The 20161-nt window shown below is 41.2% G+C and overlaps 1 protein-coding gene across 1 annotated transcript in view; it reads right to left on the reverse strand.

Moving 5' to 3' along the window:
* Positions 1 to 5763: 5763 nt before the first annotated feature.
* Positions 5764 to 20161, reverse strand: part of CILK1 (ciliogenesis associated kinase 1) — a 41199-nt gene continuing 26801 nt past the window's right edge. The window contains exons 8-13 of the mRNA XM_032140808.2: positions 18146 to 18466; positions 16509 to 16699; positions 16241 to 16389; positions 13901 to 14029; positions 10794 to 10916; positions 5764 to 9783 (exon numbers count right to left, since the gene is read on the reverse strand). Of these exons, the coding sequence (XP_031996699.1) occupies positions 9629 to 9783; positions 10794 to 10916; positions 13901 to 14029; positions 16241 to 16389; positions 16509 to 16699; positions 18146 to 18466 (1068 nt within the window). The 3' untranslated portion in view covers positions 5764 to 9628. The remainder of the gene's footprint in view (positions 9784 to 10793; positions 10917 to 13900; positions 14030 to 16240; positions 16390 to 16508; positions 16700 to 18145; positions 18467 to 20161) is intronic.

Consider the following 20161-nt stretch of genomic DNA (forward strand, 5'->3'; position numbering starts at 1 on the left):
AATGACATTTGCTATGCCGGTTAAATTTGATTTTAGTTGAAATTTCCTGCTGAAGCTCTGGTACGATAAACCACTTGGCCTAAGTGTAAAGTTAGAATTTCCTTGAGGTTTATATAGCTCGTGCGCCAGCTGGAATACTCGGATGTGAGGGCGATCTGGCTGCGACATCTGTCACCCCATTGATCGCCAGGGTTGATTCGGCTGATCTGGCTGGCTAGGCGGGTGTCCCCTTCCTCCCTCACCGCTCCATGTGCGTCCCTCCCGAAGCTGCGCGCTCGGTCGAAGAGGACGACCATCCCCGATAGAGGAGGACCGGTCTTCGGTCAAGGGTATACGAGTAGCTGCGCTCCCCTGCTAGAACCTCCAAACAAGCTCTCAAGGTCCATTTGTAGGAGAACGTAGGGTAGTCAAGCTTCCAAGACTCCAGACACATCCAAATGAGGCGCTGCATGTGGCAGTCTGCCTTTCTTTTGACCCATGACCCATCCAAGTTAGATGCTTTTTTTTAATGTTTCTTATAATTTTATTTTTCATTTTTTATTTTTTTTAATTTTTGAGACGGATCTCGGCTCACTGTAACCTCCACCTCCCGGGTGGAGTAGCTGGGATTACAGGTGCGCGCCACCATGCCCGGCTAATTTTTGTATTTTTAGTAAAGACAGGGTTTCGCCATATTGACCAGGGTCGTCTTGAACTCCTGACGTCAGGTGATCCTCCTGCCTCGTCCTCCCAAAGTGCTGGGATTGCAGGCGTGAGCCACCACTCCCGGCCCTTAGATGCTTTTTAATCAGCAAGTACGCAATGCTTTCCTGACAGGAATGTCAAGTCCGTCAGGAAATCCACATAAGGGTGTTAAGTAGGCAAAGTACCACATACAGATTAAAATCAAAAGCGCTGTCAACTCTTATTTAATTTATACAGTAGACCCTAGCTTTTCTAATTTTGTGTATACATATATATACGTGTATATATACATACATATTTTCTTCTTTCTTCAACTCAGTGGGACATCTTGAGATTTCTCTTCATTTTGTGCACTTTAGAGACAAGTGCTCTATAGTCATGGTCTCAAGTCAGCACCTGTTTGGAAGGAGGTCTTTGGGGTTGGGGTGGTGCTAAAAAAATAATTTGGCCGGCAAGTTAGTTAAAACATTAAAAATCTATTAAAACTATCAGGGCTATATTATGGAACAATTGCAAAATTCACATGGATTTCAAAGTTTGAAATATGTGCCTTCGAAAATAAATCTTGTTTTTAGAGGCAGCTTCTGCTATTTTTCAGGCTATAGATGTTGTTATTTTCTTCACCCACGGGGGCGCTCGAGAGTACCTTGCTTGACAAGCCTGGGTGCTGAGCAATTGCAGCCGCTAACATGATCACATTTTATTTTCAGTTGGTTTCTCTGGCCGAAGTGAGGCGAATGAATTGGGGTAGTAGGGGTAGAGAAAGAAACCTCTTGTGTCTGTGTAAATTAAAGTAGCACCATGAGTTTGAAGAATATGGGTAAGAAAAGGTGAAATATTAAGGAGGTAGGTGGTGAAGGATTTACTAATCAGATCAAAGGGAAGAGAGGAGGAAGAAAAGTCTAGAATGATGCCCTGTCCAACACACACACACACACACACACACACACACACACACACACACATACACACGTCTTTTTTTTTATAACGTGTATTGTCATCTAACACGACATTTTTTATTTATTTGTCTGTAGATTCCTAGAACGTAAATTCCACGAGATCAAGGATTTTTGCGCTTTTGGTTTTCCTTTTGTACAGCCTGATTAATATAGAGTAGGTATTCAGAGAACACTTGTTGAGTGAATGAATGAACAATGCTTTGGTTTCTAGCTCCATAAAGAGCGGAGAAGGAAGACAAAGTTTGGGGGAAATGGGTTGACTTGTCTTTTGCTGCTATGAACCATCCAGCTGGAAATGCCCACTAGACAGTTGAAAAAGCCAATGAGGGCTGGGCGCAATGGCTCATGGCTGTAATCCCAGCACTTTGAGAGGCTAAGGCGGGCGGATCACCTGAGGTCAGGAGTTCAAGACCAGCGTGGCCAACACGGTGAAACCCTGTTTCTACTAAAAATACAGAATTAGCCGGGCATGGTGGCCTGTTCCTGTAGTCCCAGCTATTCAGGAGGCTGAGGCGGGAGAATCGCTTGAACCTGGAAGGTGGAAGTTGCAGTGAGCCGTGATCACGCCCCTGCAGTACAAGCTGGGTGAGAGAGTAAGACTCCCTATCAAAAAACAAACAAACAAACAACAACAACAACAACAACAAAAAACAACCCAGCGAGGACTCAGTAGAGAGAACTGAAATCGATTGAACTGGTGGCAAAAGAATGAGCTCATCCAGAGAAGGTATGCAGGGTAAGAAGAGAGGGAAGTCAGGGACCACTGGGCACCCCAAGAGTCAGAAAAGTCGTTTTCAAAAAAGACTTAAGGGTGTATATCCAATCATATTTCTAGTTCTGATTTAACAGCAGTTACTCGGTTTAACATGAGTAGGAAGCCATATTTTCCAGCCTTGCTGAAAGTAGTCATTCTTTTTTTCTTGCTTTTAGTTTATAATTAAGGAAGGTTTATTGAACATCTGTGCTGAGGTCTACTGGATTTATTGAGACATAAAAAATAAATTATAAAATCCAGTTCTTGCCCTCAAGGAGCTTATTTTTTAATTGACAAATAAAATTGTATATTTTATTGTGTGCAACATGATATTTTAAAGTACAGCCATCCCTCAGTATCTGTGGGGGATTGGTTTCAGAATCCCCTCAGCTACCAAAATCAGATCATGCTCCAGTCCCTTATATAAAACAGTGTAGTATTTGCATATAACTTAACACACATCCTTTGGTTTACTTTAAATCATCTCTAGATTTTTTATGTTAACCTAAATAACAAACAGAAAGAGGCTCTTTAAAAATGTTTATTTGGAAATTGAATTTTGCAGTAGGAATATGCACGCCATAGTAAATTACGTGTGTATTCAGGGAGGTAAAATAAAACAAAGATTTTTAAAGGACAAAAATGACGATGGCATAATTGTTTTAAAATAAGTATCCTTTGCTGCAAAGATGAATAACAAGGGCAATAATACCAGTATTTTTTTGTGTAAGACTGCAATGGCCATTGTGGAAGGTTGTGGTTTTTATAGTCTTTTGTGATAGTTTGTTGTTGTTGTTGTTGTTGTTTGTTTGTCTTTTGGAGACAGGGTCTTGCTCTATTGCCCAGGCTGGAATGCAATGGTGCGATCAGAGCTCACTGCAGCTTCGAGGCTCAAGTGCTCCTCCCACCTCAGCCTCCTGAGTAGCTGAGACTACAGGCACATGACACTACACTGGCTAATTTTTAGTTTTTGTAGAGAAGGGGTCTAACCATGCTGCCCACGCTGGTCTCAAACTCCTAGGCTCAAGTGATCCTCCCACCTCTGCCTCTTAAAGTGCTGTGATTACAGGCATGTGCCTCTGCACCTGGCTCTTGTGATTGCTTTTATTAGATATTTAAGCCAAGCACTTGTCTCCATTTGCTTAGTTCCAGTTGGTTGAATTATACCAAATTGCTAATATCTTACTGTTTTTAACCTTCAAAAATGGCAGTTTCAAATGTCCAGTCTTATCAAATAGAGGCAACATCATCCTAGAGTTAGGGAAACAGGAGTGTAGGAGAGCCAGGGTGACAGCATTTTAAAATCAACTCCATCTTACAATGAGAACACATAGACACAGGGAGGGGAACAACACACGCCAGGGCCAGTCGGGGGGCAGCGGGGTGAGGGGAGGGGGAGCATTAGGACAAATATCCAAATATCCAATACATATCGGGCTTAAAACCTAGATGATGGGTTAATAGGTGCGGCAAACCACCATGGCACACTTATGTAACAAACTACACGTTCTGCACTTGTGTTCTGGAATTTAAAGTAAGATTAAAAACAAAAAAATCAACTCCATCTTAAGATGTCTACAGCTGAGGAAATAGCTTAATAATACCTGGAAGGACAAATTCCTATGACAGTAGAATGTCCAGATGTTCCAATATTGCATAATGCTAAACACCTTTAAGGTAATTATAGTCATGCTTTCACGTACTTACGCATGAAAATGCCAAGGATACCTTTCTTTAAATTAACAAAGTACCAATTTTTTTCATTCTGTTAGCCCACTCGCACGTAGACATTGCTTAGCTTACCTTTTACATAGATAAGACCCCTATCGAATAAAAACAAAGAGGAGGCATTCCTCCTCTTGCTTTGTGAGGACGCTCCACTCTGTAACTATCTTTCAATAAACTGTTGCTTCTCATGGCACTCTGGGACTCGCCTTACATTCCTTCCTGTGTGAGATCCAAGAACCCTCTTTTAGGATCTGGATCAGGACACCTTTTTCTGGTAACACTCGGCCTTTTTCACCTGAAAGTGTAACTAAGGTAGCAGCATGACTGTTATTACACAGGCCTGGGGAGAAATGAAAAATCCTGTTATAATAGTCTGGCACTCTATGACAGGTACCCCAAAGACATTTTATTCCTTTGAAGCCCCTGACATCATCAACCTGCTTGTTCTTGAAGACCCTTAGAGTTGCCCTCATCCTGAGACAGTCTTACTCATTTTATCTACCTGTTCTACCTACCTACCTACCCATCTACCTACCCGATACCTTTTCAGAGGCCCTGAGAAGTCTTCTTAGCCTCAACCCTTCAATCATCTGCTCAGTAGTAGGTAAAATTGCTTGCACAAAAGTCAAGAGCTTCAAATCTCAGTTTAAGAGCTTTGCATACTCCCAGAAGAGGGAAACATTTGACTTAAATTCAGCCTTAGCTATAAGCGATTGGTGTAAGACCCTATTCTAACAAGTGGGTTTTCTTATCAAGAAAGATGGTTGAGAGCTTGAAATGGCTTCTTCAGGGTTTCTGAAGGGGCAGCATAGGCCCAAAGTGATGCCAAAAAGACAAATGCCCATGATTACACAGTAAAGTCACTGTGTTCTGATGGCAAGAGGCACACTTAGGGGTTCACCAATGCAAGTTTGATTGGTAGATTATGTTCCTAGAAAATCCTGTCAAGGAGTCAAAGAATGTTCAGAAAATGAGTTTCCTGTGACATTCTTTATGTAGTTCATGAAGTTATGAACTTCTTTTGAAGGTTTGTATTGTATATGAGAATGTGCTGTGAAAAGCTAAAAGACATACAAGGCAGGTTAAAATGATGAAATCAGGAACAAGAAACTGTTTCCACCTGCTTTTGCTTTTTTGAGACAGGACCTCACTCTGTTGCCCAGGCTGGGGTGCAGGGGGGTGATCTGGGCTCACTGTAACCTCTGTCTCCTGGGCTCAAGCGATTCCCCTGCCTCAGCCCCCCAAGTAACTGGGACCACAGGTACACACCACCACACCCGGCTAAATTTTGTAATTTTGGTAGAGACGGGTCTTGCCATGTTGCCCAGGCTGGTCTCGAACTCCTAGGTTCCAGGCATCCTCATGCCTCCACCTCCCAAAGTGCTGGGATTACAGGTATGAGCCACCACTCCCAGAAGCCTAACTTTCCAAAAGCTGAATTTTAAAAAAAACCTCCACACTGCAGGATAACTCTTCATTCTGCTGCTCTAAGTGTATGCATCTAATTTCATAGCAGTAACACGATACTAAGCATTCAGAAGTTAGAAAACATCAAAGTTCCAAATGAACTAACAAAGGACAAAAATTAGAAAATACTAATGGAAGAACATGAAAACAAAAACAGAACACTCAAATCAATTTTTCTTAAACTTCAACTTTATTTGGAGCAGGAAATTTTTCCTTACATAAGGTTGACATTTTTAAACACCTTAGGACAAACTATTTAAAAAGCAACATTTTTTATTTCAGAAGGGTCTTCCTTAAGTGGTTTTCTGAATTCTTCTCATTATTATGAATATGTGCTTTATAAATAAATATATTGTCGGTTACTCCATTGTAATCAAATCAGGTGACTAATTGCTATCTGTACTGAGTTATCTGAGATCAGAAGACTTGATGCAGGTCATTTAAAATTCACATTAGCACAGTGTTTATGAGAAACTGATAATACAGATTAATGTGATATTTACCTCTAGTTTGTCTTCCTAATGGCTTCCATGAGAAGGTCCTCACAATAAATTATGTAACAGTACAGTACATTTGGTTGGAAATCGTAAAAATAATTCTAAAAATTAGCTCCATATATTATGTTGCTACAGTATGGTTTAAATGATATAAAATAATTAGTATGTCAAACTTCTTCTTATAAACATATTGCTTTTGTTCATACACTGAACTGAAATGTACAGCATAAATTCCTTTTTTCCCTCTCCTGAATGGCACAAAACAATGGCTTGATGGTAGGGAAATGCTACTTCATGAGAAAGCATGGTACCCATCAACTCCAACAGTACCTGTATTTGCACTTAAAAATAAAACAATTCTTATTTTGTGTTGTCTTGATTGTATACAAGTTTTGATAACTCCAGAAGATGACATAGTGTTACTTTATTAGATGTATATAGTCCTTTAGGCAAGAGATACATTTAAAAAATTATTTGAAAATCAAGTTTCTTCCTACATAAATCCTATCACACATGAGCTGGGTGAGGGCTTGGTAATTAATGGAATTTTTTTGTAAAATGAACAATCATGTCAAGAGTAGTTTTATGCAAATGCAGTTTTCCCTGCTCTGCTGGCACTACCTGGGGCACATCAATACCCCCACAATGCACCTTCATCACTGAACTTCTGTCTCATTTCGGCGCGAAATGAGAACCAACCCTGTATCATTTCCTGACATCCCAGTAAGCTTTCTGACTGTAAATGAGGTATAGTCCTGATAGGTACAGTTACAGGTATACCATTTCTGTTGGTGTCTTACATTACATTTCATAATTCTATAGTAACAAAAAATAGAGGTAACAAGTAGCATTTTGTTTTCATGTAACAAGAAATGGCTGCACAGATTCTCAGTCAGAACAGAAACAGAGAGACAAAAGAAATGGTTACTATTCCCTTCTAGAGTGCATGGTTTTTTACACAATTTGTCCTTTACCCATTTCAGAGAAGGGGAGGAAGAGTACTTCACAGCATTTGCTAGTTAGAATTTGTTTTTTCAGTCCTTTAGTTTTCTCAACTGCACATCAGCTACTTGATTTTTTTTAGGAATATGTGTTTGGCTTCCCCAGGGAAGTTGTTTGCTGGTAAACAAAGGAAAGCGTAAGAAGAAGAAAGCGAAGTATTTTCTGAAGTTGGGCCCTATAAAGTATTAGAAAAACGATTTTATAATGTGTGATAATCAGGTAACTGGGTTTTTCAATTAAAAAATGTAATGACCTTATATAAGCTAGATTACCGAGACTATGGTATTAAACAATCCATTTGCTCCTCTAAGGAATATTTACAATTTAAAACCTGCTTTCCAGCAAGCTGGGCAAGGTTTCACATTAATTTACTTTTCATATATAATACAGAAAATGAAAATAAATATTAATCTTATAGTAAAGGACTCATCTCTGAAAACACATTTTCTGATGCTTTAGATAACGAGTTGAGAATATAATACAGAAATGAATTCAGCTTCAAGTTGTGCTTGCATATATATTTTCTGAAGCTTTGCTGCCAGCTTGTTAACAGGAAAAGACCACCTATCACATCCACATCCATTATGTGCTTTTCTCATGTCCCTAGGGATCATGGTGCTTGGTCAAGTATATTTTTGAGTCAGATTCTCCAAAGCATAAATTACTCTCTGATTTTAGGTAAGGGCCCTTTGGAAGCCATGGTAATTTGTTCAGAATACAACATATTATGAATACACCAAGGCAATAATTTACCAAGTCATTAGGCTGGACCATATGAAAGTGTCCATATTCATTTCACCTATCATTTTAACCTATAAAAATGATCACTTGGCTGGGTGCAGTGGCTCATGCCTGTAATCCCAGTACTTTGGGAGGTGGAGTAGGGTGGATCACGAGGTCAGGAGATCGAGGCTGTCCTGGCTAACACGGTGAAACTCCATCTCTAATAAAAATACAAAAATTAGCTGGGCGTGGTGGCGGGCGCCTGTAGTCCCAGTTACTCAGGAGGCTGCAGCAGGAGAATCGCTTGAACCTGGGAGGCAGAGGTTGCAGAGAGCCAAGATCACGCCACTGCACTCTGGCCTGGGCGACAGAGCAAGACTCCGTCTCAAAAAAAAAAAAAAAAAAAAAAAGATTACTTACATATGGTTCAATTTGTCATTATCCTGGAACCAGTAGAGAGTAGTTTGAGCCCTAGGAGAATACGAATCAATACACTGTTGAGATTGCATTGCGTTCACTGATGGTGACCTTCCCTCTTGCCTTTAAGGCAACCATAAGTGAGGCAAATGTACCATATAGAGATGGATGAGACTGGACCTTTCGTCTTTTTCTGTCTCCAAACTGGCTTTGTCATTTTTGAAATTGCTGTAAACATTCCTCTCAACGGAACAGCCTCTGCCCAACAAATAAAGTTCTCACTCTTGAAAGAAACTACACCAGGGTTAGGAGATCAAATGTGGCATGTGACTGTGACTTCGTAGATGAGTGGAACCTCTGCCATAACTCTTTCTGCTCCCCAAATTGTCCTGAGAATTTGGCTAGGACAGAAGATTAGTCATTGACTGCTCCTAGCCAGATCTGGAGAACTGAGCTAGGCGCAAAATTCCATCTCAGTTACTATAATCAAAAACCTTCTGCTGCTTTGATACTTAGTTTTTTGGCCATGCATCTTGGCAGGAATGTAAGTTTGATTGACTGTGTTAACCTTCATGTTGAGAGCCTTTTGAAGCAGAAAGCTCTCCTTTTATTGGTACACATACAACTTGATTTCAAAAATGGAATAAATTAGAATGTAATGGCATAGTATAATTAAGCTTGGTTTCATCTGAGATCTGCAACCACATTAAAGGGTGTCAGAAAAATTTTAAAAAATGTATTTACTTAGAGTTCTTTCATCTGGGGAACAAAAGTAAAACCAAGTGAATTATATAATAGTCCTTTTAGAACAGCAGAGTGGTATCCAAAAATCAAACCAATGACCTATTAAGAAAAGCAGAGGATCACTTTTCTAACAACAGTCCAAGAAGGCCTGAAGTACCTAGTGAGCCACACTTGAAATTTAACCACTTCCTAAATATCTGCACACACTGAGTAAATAACCCTCTATCACATAGCCTTAAATTGCACCCCTGTTGCAATACTGCATTAATATTATTACATTTTTCAAAATCTGTAGAAAATATTATCTGGAACCCCAAAGGAAAATCAATTAATCTTTAAAAAGTTCATTACAAAGTTGACTGTATAAAATGCTAAAACATAATCCATATATACAAAATGCTGTTGTTTAAGAAAATAATAGGACCCAGTTTTAGAATAAAATAATTTTATACAAAAAAGCCTACTGCATTCAAATCAATATTTTTAAAAAAAAAACTTTAAAAAAGAATATTGACATGTCTTAGTTCAGAAGAATAACTATAAAGTGTTGATTTGCTTTCATGCCCTCTGCACATCTTGCAGTAGAACACCAGTCAGCTGAGGGAAAGTGTCGCGCTTCTCCCTATGAAGAGATTCATCACCAAGGCAGATAGTCATCGCCGAGATGCGTACTTGGAAGCCCAGTCTGTCCGGCCATGCACTGGCTGGGCGGCTGGAGGCCGTGGTATCAACCCAGGAGTGCTTCTAGGCTGGGTGTGGAAGAATGGTCGCCCAGGATGAGGTCTCATGGCCTTCAGGGAGGAATAACCTGCAATGAAAGAAAAAGGCCGGCATGACTGATATGGGGCCAATGCAAGCAAAGTACAAATAAATGCATTTTGGTGACAAAAACATGAGAAAATTAGGAGTTCAATAGGAGCATCTTGTCTCCTACTTATAATCTTCTCTACTGCAGTTAAAGACAACGTTTTAAAGTTGTCAGGCCAAAAATAATGGCATCATTCTTAACCCCTCTTTTTTTCATATCCCACATATAATTTGTCAGGATATCCTATTAGTTCTACCTTCCAAATATTTACAGAACCTGGTAACTTTTTACCAACTGAACTACTACCACGCTGGCCCAAGCTAGCATCATTTCTTACCTGGATAATTTCAACATCCTCCTGATTGGATTCCCTGCTTCCTACCTTGCCCCTACTTCAGTCTCATGACAACAGCAGCTTGAGGTAGCCCCTGGAGATGGCTGTCAGATCACCTCACTTATGCACTCAAAGCCCTCCAGGGTCTCCGCATCACTCAGAATCCATGACAATGTGCTTACAGGCATCAGATCACCCCTGACCTTATCTTGCTACTCCCCCTGTCACTCCTGTCACTCCCGCACTCTGGCCTCCTTGCTGCTCCTTGAATTTGCCAGGCCAGTTCTGCCTCAAAGCTCAAGCACAGAAGAATCTCCTGTCTGGAAAAGCCTCACTCATACTGCATGCTTGCTCAGTCACCTCCTCCAGGTCTTTACTCAACAGCTCCTTTGCAGTGAGCTCTTCTTAGCTACTCTATCTAAAATTGTAACCTGTACCCCACACTCCAACCCCCACAATCCCTACCTCCTGTCTGCTGTATTTTTCTCCCTAGCACTAAGTCGGTAAGCATCTGAATTACTATATGTTATATAGCACTTATTTAGCTTACTTATTGTCTGTAGAGTGCAAGTTTCATTTATTGGTGGATCCCAGGCCTAAAACATGCCTGGCACAAAGCAGTTGTTGAGTAACCATTTGTTAAGTAAATTCATGAATAATTTAAAATACAACTCACCAGGGGAAGGGTCTGGAACAGGTGCTAGGTGTACCCTCTGCATAGCAGAACCAATTTCTTTTTTCAGAAAGGAAGGGACATAGTTTCCAGTCAGTCCACTAGAACTTGCAGAGCTGGAACCAACTGATTTGCAAAAGCAAAAAGCTCATTACTATAAAGACATGTACCCAGGACACCAACAAGGTTAAATGACAGCACTGCAGGGCAATAACAAACTATGTTTTTACTTTTAGGGAAAAGAGCAAATCATGATAAAAATGAGTTCGGAGCCAAGCATCCCACCATACTACCCCGTCAGAAAGACCGCAGCGGCCAAAGACAGTGCTGCTCCTGTGAGGGGCAACCAAATAGAGGGTGGGTTGGTTGTGAAATTTTTTTAAAAAAGGGAAATGTGACATTTGTTCTTTATTTTCTTTTGTAAAAGTAGATTTAGACTGTTCTAAAATTTGCTTTTTTCACTCCATAATATAGAATAGTTATCCTTCCATGTCAGTACATATAAATTCTAGAGTATGGCTAAATCATAATCCATTTAACCATTTTCTTATTGATTAACACATAGGTTATATTAAATCATTTAGCTGTGACAAGTAATTACACACTAAATATTCTTATCCACATCAGAAAAATTAACCATTTTTAAGAATGTTAAATACCTTAACTTTTTATGTCATTTCCACTTGGGAGTGTTTTAAGGGCAGGGATTGTATGCTACTCATCTTTGTATTGTGGGGAGGTTAACAGAATGCCTTGCATATAGCAGGTAATCAATTAATATTGGATGGGTGAATGAATATAATTCTTATTATTTAGGCTTAAAGGTACACACGGAATAATGAAGACTGTTATTATTGCCTGTTATAGAAATGGAAATTCTAACCATTAAGAAAAGTCAGTAAGTAGTAGAGTTGCTCTGTTTTCACAACACAGAGCCTTTTCAGCAATTGTTTAAGGCAGAGTGGAAACACAGTCTAGAATGCCTGTGTGAGGAGTTGTGTTGGTCAGCTGGGGTGTATTTTGCACTTTGGTGAATGAAGAAATATGAAGAAAAATGGGAAGAGAATTTGAACAGGTAAGTCACAAAAGAGAAAACACTTATAGTCAATAAACACAAGAAAACATGATGAACCTCATTAGTAAACAGGACATGCAAGTTTAAACCGCAATAGGATACCATTTCTCACTCATCAGATTAGCACAAATTTTAGTCTTGACAGTACCAAGTGGCATCAAGGATGCAGAGCAACTCCCATATCCCGCTGGAGAGCAAGTAGTTTGGCAATATCTGTGAAGTTGAAGATGAGCACACCCTTTAACCTAAAATGTTGACTCTGGCTGGGCATGGTGGCTCACACTTGTAATCCCAGCACGATGGGAGACCCAGGCGGGTGGATCACCTGAGGTCAAGAGTTTGAGACCAGCCTGGCCAACATGGTGAAACCCTGTTTCTACTAAAAATACAAAAAAAAAAAAAAAAAAAAAATTAGCTGGGTGTGGTGGCACACGCCTGTAATCCTAGCTACTCGGGAGGCTGAGGCAGAATTGCTTGAACCAGAGAGGCAGACGTTGCAGTGAGCCGAGATCGTGCCACTGCACTCCAGCCTGGGCAACAGAGCAAGACTTCGTCTTAAAATAAATAAATAAATAAAAATAAATAAATAAAATAAAATGTTGACTCCTAGTTCTCGTACCCAGAGGAATCCTCACACATGTGCATAACAATAGGGGTAGAATCATCATCTCAGCACTCTTTCTAATAGCAAAAATTGCAATCAACTTATGTATTTATCAAGAAGAGAAGGCATACCTAAATTATGGTCTATATAAATAATAAGTTATGGTGTTGTATAGACATATATTGAATATGTTATATAATATATATCTCTATAATTGCTACACATATATTTATTAAAATGCATGAAGCAGTGATCCAAGATTATCTTCAAATAAATTTTAAAACCTGCAAAACCACACTATGAAGTTTATACAAACCTAAATAAACACTCGATCAGGCTGGCATGGGGGGAGGTAAGGGGAAGCAGGGAGGCGGGAAAGGCATAGACACTGGGCTTCATGTGTATTTGTCAAGTTCAACTTTTTTTTTTTTTTTTTTTGAGACAGAATCTCACTCTATCACCCAGGTTGGAGTGCAGTGGCACAATCTTGGCTCACTGCAGCCTCCACCTCCCAGGTTCAAGTGATATCCTGCCTCAGCCTCCTGAGTAGCTGGGATTACAGGCCTGCTGCCACCACGCCTGGCTAATTTTTATATTTTAGGTAGAGACAGGGTTTTACCATGTTGGCCAGGCTGGTCTCAAACTCCTGACCTCAAGTGATCCGCCTGCCTCAGCCTCAGCCTCCCAAAGTGCTGGGATTACAGGCATAAGCCACCACACCTGGCCAAAGTTTGACTTCTTAAGCTAGGTGATGGCTACACAGGTGTTGCTATATTATCTTTCTTTTTTTGTATTCCTTAAAATAAACAAACACCTAATGGATGAAGGCAGTGCACATGGCAGTGCAGAGGGGAAGCAGCACACACCAGGGGCTGCCTGCATCAGGAAAAGATAACGCAGGAAACGTCTCTACTGTGAACAGGGTTGGTCAACCTTGGGACTCAGGAAATTCATTCATCCATTTAACAAAAAAAGTGGGAAGGGTCTTCCAAACTGTCCACTTTCCAACTAGAAGGGATCTTGATACTCTGGGCCTGCAGCTGGGTCATCAGAAGGCGGGGACAGGCTGGAACAAGGCAGACACAGCCAAGGGTGACTTCCACCTCAGGAGGAGGGTGCCTCCTGCAGCCAGGGCCTTAGCCATCAGGCCTAGTAAGAGTCTGTAAAAGTATTTTTGTTTTTCCCTTGAGCCAGGGAAGACTATGCTCTACTCTCCAGCTACCCTTGAAGGCAGACTCCCATGGGAGCTGGCTGAGTCCCAAGGGACTGCTGCCGAGAAAGAGGGGAGGACAGGGCTGGAAAAGACGCCTGAGCTTTCAGACGACAAAGACCCCTGTGCTTCCAAAGCTCGTCCCATGGCTCCTTGTGCCCACCTTCCTGCATCCAAGGAATTTGCTTTTTGCCATTTAGGGGTTAATGATCATTACTCACCTGAATTTACTTTGCTGATTACTGACACTGTCCCTGAAGATTTTCCAGACAAGCCAGAACTAGACCATGGATTAGGTGGAATAAAGTCCTTGCCTGGATTCGAGAGTATGCCATTTCTTATATTGATGCCTGATAGAGAAGAAATGATTTTAAAATGCAAAATACACAATGCATCTTACACTAGACTACAAAGATAAAATTAATGCAGAACTCAATTTGTCAAAAACTCTCTATGATGCAATAATCAAAGCAAAAACTGACTGTGATGATGTCATCTGACAGATGTCCGAGGAAAGATATCTCACTGGTTGGTGGTCCAAGAGAGGCCTCTTATACTTCTAAGATCCAATGGATCTGTCCCACGTCTCTTGACCCTCTGGTGCCATCCTGGGCTTCGCTGCTGCTGGACATGCTGTTCTTCCCCTTCACAGACTACTTCCTTTCAGTCACCTTTTCAGTTTCTTCTCCATCCCCCACCCCCAGCCTCCAACTCTGCAGCCCTCTGCTCTCCTCTTTCTGTCTTGTCCCCAGGGTTCCATCTTCTCACCCAACCTGGACCACTACTCCCATTCCCACAGGCACTGCAGCTTTTTTTCAGAACTGAAAGGTTAAATTCCCCCTTTATCCTTCTCCTTCTTCCCCTACAACCAAAAAGAAATAAAACAGCTCTCTGATTCACTCCCTGCTCCTTTTTGCCTGTGGTCACTGTAATTCAAGGCTTGGCCCCTCATACTGGATCACTCTATACCTGTCATCTGGATCTCTCTTCTTCCAGATCATCCTAGGGCCTGTCAGGCCAATCTTCTAAGATCAAAATGTCAATCCTGATGAAGTCTAGCAATATTTAGAAGCCACATTCCAAATCAGAGGATGAGGAATTTCATGCATCAAGAGGGCCTGCCATTCTCACCCCATTCCTCCCTTCTGACTGCAGCTCAGCCTGTGCCACCATCCCCTTCACCTGGATTACAGCTACGGCTTGCTGGCCCCTCCCCCACTCAGCACACAGGTGTTGATACAACCACATCACTCCTTCAGTTAAAACCCTTCAGGGACTTCTCATCGCTCATGAAGCAAAATCCAAATTTCTTACAAGGCCCCAAAGATGCCTCATACTACGCACTACGTCGCCTCCTTTCTCACTCTGCTCTGGCCACACTGGCCTCTGCCATTCCTCTCACAGGACAAGCCCTCTCCTGCCTCTAGACCTTTGCACTTGCTGTTTCCTCTCTCCCTGGTGTGCTCTGCCCTCAGCTCTCTGCACATTTGGTTCCTTCTCATTCTTTGGGGCCCAGCCAAGTTGCTTATTCAGAGAGGCCTTACCTGATCATTCTTTTACAATCTGTGATTACTATTTGTCTGTTTGTTAAAGTCTCTCTGCCACCACTAGCAGATAAGCTGTGTGACGGTGAGGATGTTGTTTGCAAGGCTGCTGTATAAAACTGCTGTATAAAGCCACTGTGTAGACTACAGTGTGAAGGAATTCCCCAGGGTTGTGTGACCCAGTGGCCCTGCCTGGCTGTTGTGTTTACAATAATATTCGTAGTGCTTGGCATGCAGTAGATGCTTGATACATACGTACTGAACGAATGATTCACTAAATGCTGTAAGTTTGGAATACAGAAAATCAGGAGAGAGGCTTGGATACCCACCAAACTATAGCATTGACATTTAACCCCCATAGTACTGCCAGGATGGTGTGACTAAGCTCCTACCCTGGTTTCCTTATTGGCCATTTCCCCTAAACCTGGTCTGGTAGAGGGGCCTCAGACATGCCGCCCAGCTTTTGCCAGTTCCTCCCTCCCTGGAGGCTGGACCCAGTTTCCTATACCATATTTCTTATCTTGGGTGACTATAAAAGAAAAATGTGAGGCCTGGCCCCAGGCACGGTGGCTCATGCCTGTAATTCCAGCACTTTGGGAGGCCGAGGCGGGTGGATCATTTGAGATCAGGAGTTCAAGACCAGCCTGGCCAACATGGTGAAACCCTGTCCCTACTAAAAATACAAAAATTAGCCGGGCATGGTGGCAGGCACCTGTAGTCCCAGCTACTCAGAAGGCTGAGGCAGGAGAATGGCTTGAACCCGGGAGGTGGAGGCTACAGTGAGCTGAGATGGCGCCATTGCACTCCAGCCTGGGTGACAGAGAGAGACTCCATCTCAAAAAAAAAAAAAAAAAAAGTGAGGCTTGGGCTTCAGCAAATATTTCTATGATGTTCCCCTCAGTTCTGAAGGGAAGCCCCCTATAATCTGCCTTCTAAAACAGACCCTTTGTGAATATGTGATTCCAAGGACAGGGTTTCTTATTAATAATGAAAGTAAAGCCAAGTCATTTATATTACCAGGCAAGTATCGAGAGTGCTTCAAATAGTGCTGCTTGGCTGCAGATCTCAGGGTGGGCGTGTCTCGCCGCTGATACGACATCTGGGTGGGGGCGCTGTTTCCTGTGCCCACAGGCTCAGAGGGCTTCAGGTCCAAAACACTCTCAAACCTGGATGAAGAGAGCATGGCTTGGGTCAGCACGAGAGACGGTATGTATCCTCGGGTATGTACCCATAATCTCATAAATCCCAGATTCAGTCTGTTTGCAAACGTGAGCAGCACACTTGCCTGCAGAGAGTGTCATCACTCTGTCTTTTCTTGTTTTTCAGGTCAATCCTGCTGAGGGATGGACTGAAATCCAAGTCATCCAAGTCAGCCCAATCATCTGAATCCTTTGTTGACCTGGAAATAAGACCCCACCTTCTCCTACTCTTTGGCTTTATCTCACCATTTTTGTGCTCCAGGCCAGCTGCAATTTTCTGTGTAAACAAATGGGGTTGGGGAAAGCAATACTTGGCATTAACAGAACTCATCCATGAGTAATCTCCATTCTGAACTTCCTCTGCTATGCAAAGGAGGCTCCTGGGGCATAACATTGCTTATCTGAAGGGGCAACTGTAGAAAACACATTCCCAATCTTTCTGTCTCACTCATCCTTCATGGATCATATCAGCTGCCATCCATTGATGATGTTAAAGTTGTATAAAATAAGGATAAAAAATTTTTTTAAATACTTCTCACACACCAGGAAGATGGCTAAATTAATACTCAGTCTCATCCTAGATGAGTTAATATGATCTCTACTGTTATAAATATGGATGTAAGAAATTAAGGCTAAGAGGTCAGTTAGCCTGTCCTTTTACAGAAATCAATGCAAATAATGCTTTTTTTGCCTTCTCAGTAGATATGGTTACTATCTCTTAGCTATAAAGAATTAGCTACAACAGGACATTTCCATACACATACCACTTCTAAATTGTGTGCTGCAATAAAGTGACTAGGCCAGAGGTATCACCCTTGCCCCTTGCATCTCACATCATGGTGGTTGGGAGCCAGCAGTCAGCAAATACTAACTGACACAGAAAGTGCCACTTTTTCATAAAGGATAGACAGTTGGCCTCTTCAGACAGCACTGCAAAGCTAATAAAAAACAGAACCCCTTGTCAGGTTATTATTTTATTAAATCTAACACTCATTGTTTTCTTTTGAAAACCAGCCCAAGAGGAGCAGAAAGATCTGGGCTCAGTTAATAGCCCAGCATTAACGTATTGATTAACAGCAATAATGTGGATAACAATCTACAAATATTAATACAGCGCTTTATGCTTTTCAAAACATCTTAAAAACATCATGGCCTTTGATCCTCAGGAACAACCCTGTCTAGTAGGTAAGACATGTACTATAATCTTCCTTTTATAAATGAGGACACAGAATCCGTAGGGATTAATAACAATTACTAACCTTTACAGAGTTGTAACTAGGTGCCAGGTATTATTCTAAATTCTTTTCAAGTATTGACTCATTAGTCCTCAAAGCAATTGTATCACGTAAGTACTATTGTTATCTTTATTTTACAGATGAGGAAAATGAGGAGCAGAGAAGCCAGATAACTTGCATAGGTATCAAGCTACTAAACAGCAGAGCTGAGATTTGAGCCCCTGGTAGTCCGGCTGCAGAGGCCAGCTCCCAACCACTACCCTATAGCTGCCTCCATTAGTGACAACGTTTTTAACAGGCACAGCCAGAACTTGAATTTAGACCTTTCACTTCAAAGCCAAGGGTCTTTTCACAATTCCATGCTGGTGCAAACATAAATCTACTATGACTGGACCCTGTATACTGAAAAAGAAAATATTTCACACAATAATGGGGTCAGAAGAGGAATAAACAGACACGAAGCTCACTGGTGAATCTGGGCTGCTCACCGACTGGGGATGCTTGTTGTGGAGGGATGGGAAAAGCAATGGGCTTGGCTTGTCCTCCTGGAGATGGCTTGGGTGATCTGTCCTGGAGACCTCTGCTTTGTAGGGGTACGTGAGATGCAGAGGGGGCTGGCTGGCTTGATGTTGTCGTGAAGAAATTCGTGTGTGTGGCTTGGTTGGCGGCTGGGCAGGTGGGACTGGCTTAATATGAGGAGGTGGGCCTGCCTTTTCCAGGATGCCTTTCTGTGGTTTTTCTGAATCCTGAAGGTTTTGTGTGGTGCTGCCTAGTGGGTGTCCAACTTGGAAGTAAGGATATCGAAGTGCCTGGAATGACAAATAAGGCTTTAGAAGAAAAGTCTAGCCAGGAAAGTTACCACTGTCTTGATTACTGGGCTATGTTTCATTGTGACCAGTTTACTACTGTTTCTTAGCCCAACTAGAAAACAGTATCTTGAATTTTTTTTAATATTATTTTCACAAAAGTGAGTATTTATTTAGAATACAATATTACAACAAATTATAAATTTTACAAAGTTGACACATGGCCACAAACATTACAACATCAGGAAAAATAATAGTTCATACTGCTTTTTATATGATGACAATTTTTTAATTACATCCATATAAAAGATAGAAAGATAATTTAATCTTTCTTCTAGAAGTATCCTGAATTTTTAACACCCCTTGTGATTTTTCTTATCTAAAATACCATAAAATATATGTAATGATTGCAACACAAAGTTATTTATATATAGTAGCCAGTTACACTGCTGTTACCCTGGCTACTTCTAAAAAGCATTCTGGATCAACACAGATCCTGGTTTTGTAACTTATTTGCTATGTGTCTTAAATAGGGTATTTCATCCTTCCAAGCCTATTTCCTCATTCCACAGAAGAAGAAAAAAATAATACAAAACTGAAAGAGCCAAACATAATGATCCTGGAAGGCTCTGAAGAATTGAGTACAAAATAAGCAGGCACATATGCTTTTATCCCAAAAGTGCCAAGAGTGTAATACATGATACAGTTAACCCCTCCCTATCAAGAACAAAACTGTGTCAGTTGTTCTGGATAACTGAGTTTTCTGGATAGTCAAGAGATAACTTAAAGTTTAGGGGGTTACAATTCTTTCTGAAATATTCCCCGTATTCTCTTGTCTTTTTGAATGAAAGTTATTAAGCATAACATAATCTTTCTGAGTAGGCCTGGGACAGTTATAAACATCTGTAATGATTATATGCAAGTGTAGATACAGAGGCAATTAATGGGAATAGCCTGGTAGAGGTCCCAGACTCTAGCAGCTATTATAACTTGAAAGCCTTCTCTGTAGTCACAGACATTTTTGCAAGTCTTAACTGACTTGGGGGGGTATTTTTAGCTTTTCACACTATTCGTAAAAGCATACATTCCTCTCTTGCTTCCTTGTTACAGAATCTTTTTCTTTTCATTTCTTATATGCATCTGTTAAAAAACTGGGTTCATCGAAAAGCTTCTTTTCTGCCCTGCAGCCATTTGTGAATTTCACCACCAGAAGTGCATTCCTGAGAGCTTTCCAACCCTTGAGCCATCCAAAGTCTTACGGCACCAAATTGTAGTTCTTTTTTCCTTGAGCTTTCAGAAAATTGCTTTTCTACACTCCTTAATTATTCCTCCAACTATCATCTCCCTAGCTATCACAAATTCTACCACCACATTGGCACTTTTCTTCAAATATCCTCATCACTCTTCTTCTTCTGAACATCTTCTCTGATTAGAATTGGTCACTTATTTGATCCTCTGAGCAACGTAACTGTCAGTGACACAAGTTGAGAAGGGGCCAGATGTAACTACCACAAAAGGAGGCTTGCAAGATGCCTGTGAGTGATGAGCCCCCAGCGTTACCACACCTCTTTTGGGTATATTTCATTATTTAAGTCTAAGTGGCCCATGGGAGGATGGATTGGGAAAGGAGCTATGAAATCAGTGGACCTGACTTCATACTTCAGGTCGGTTGGTTGAATTGTAGTTAGTTGCACTATT

The sequence above is a fragment of the Hylobates moloch genome, unplaced genomic scaffold (genome assembly GCF_009828535.3).
Source record: "Hylobates moloch isolate HMO894 unplaced genomic scaffold, HMol_V3 SCAFFOLD_20, whole genome shotgun sequence".
Taxonomy (NCBI): domain Eukaryota; kingdom Metazoa; phylum Chordata; class Mammalia; order Primates; family Hylobatidae; genus Hylobates; species Hylobates moloch.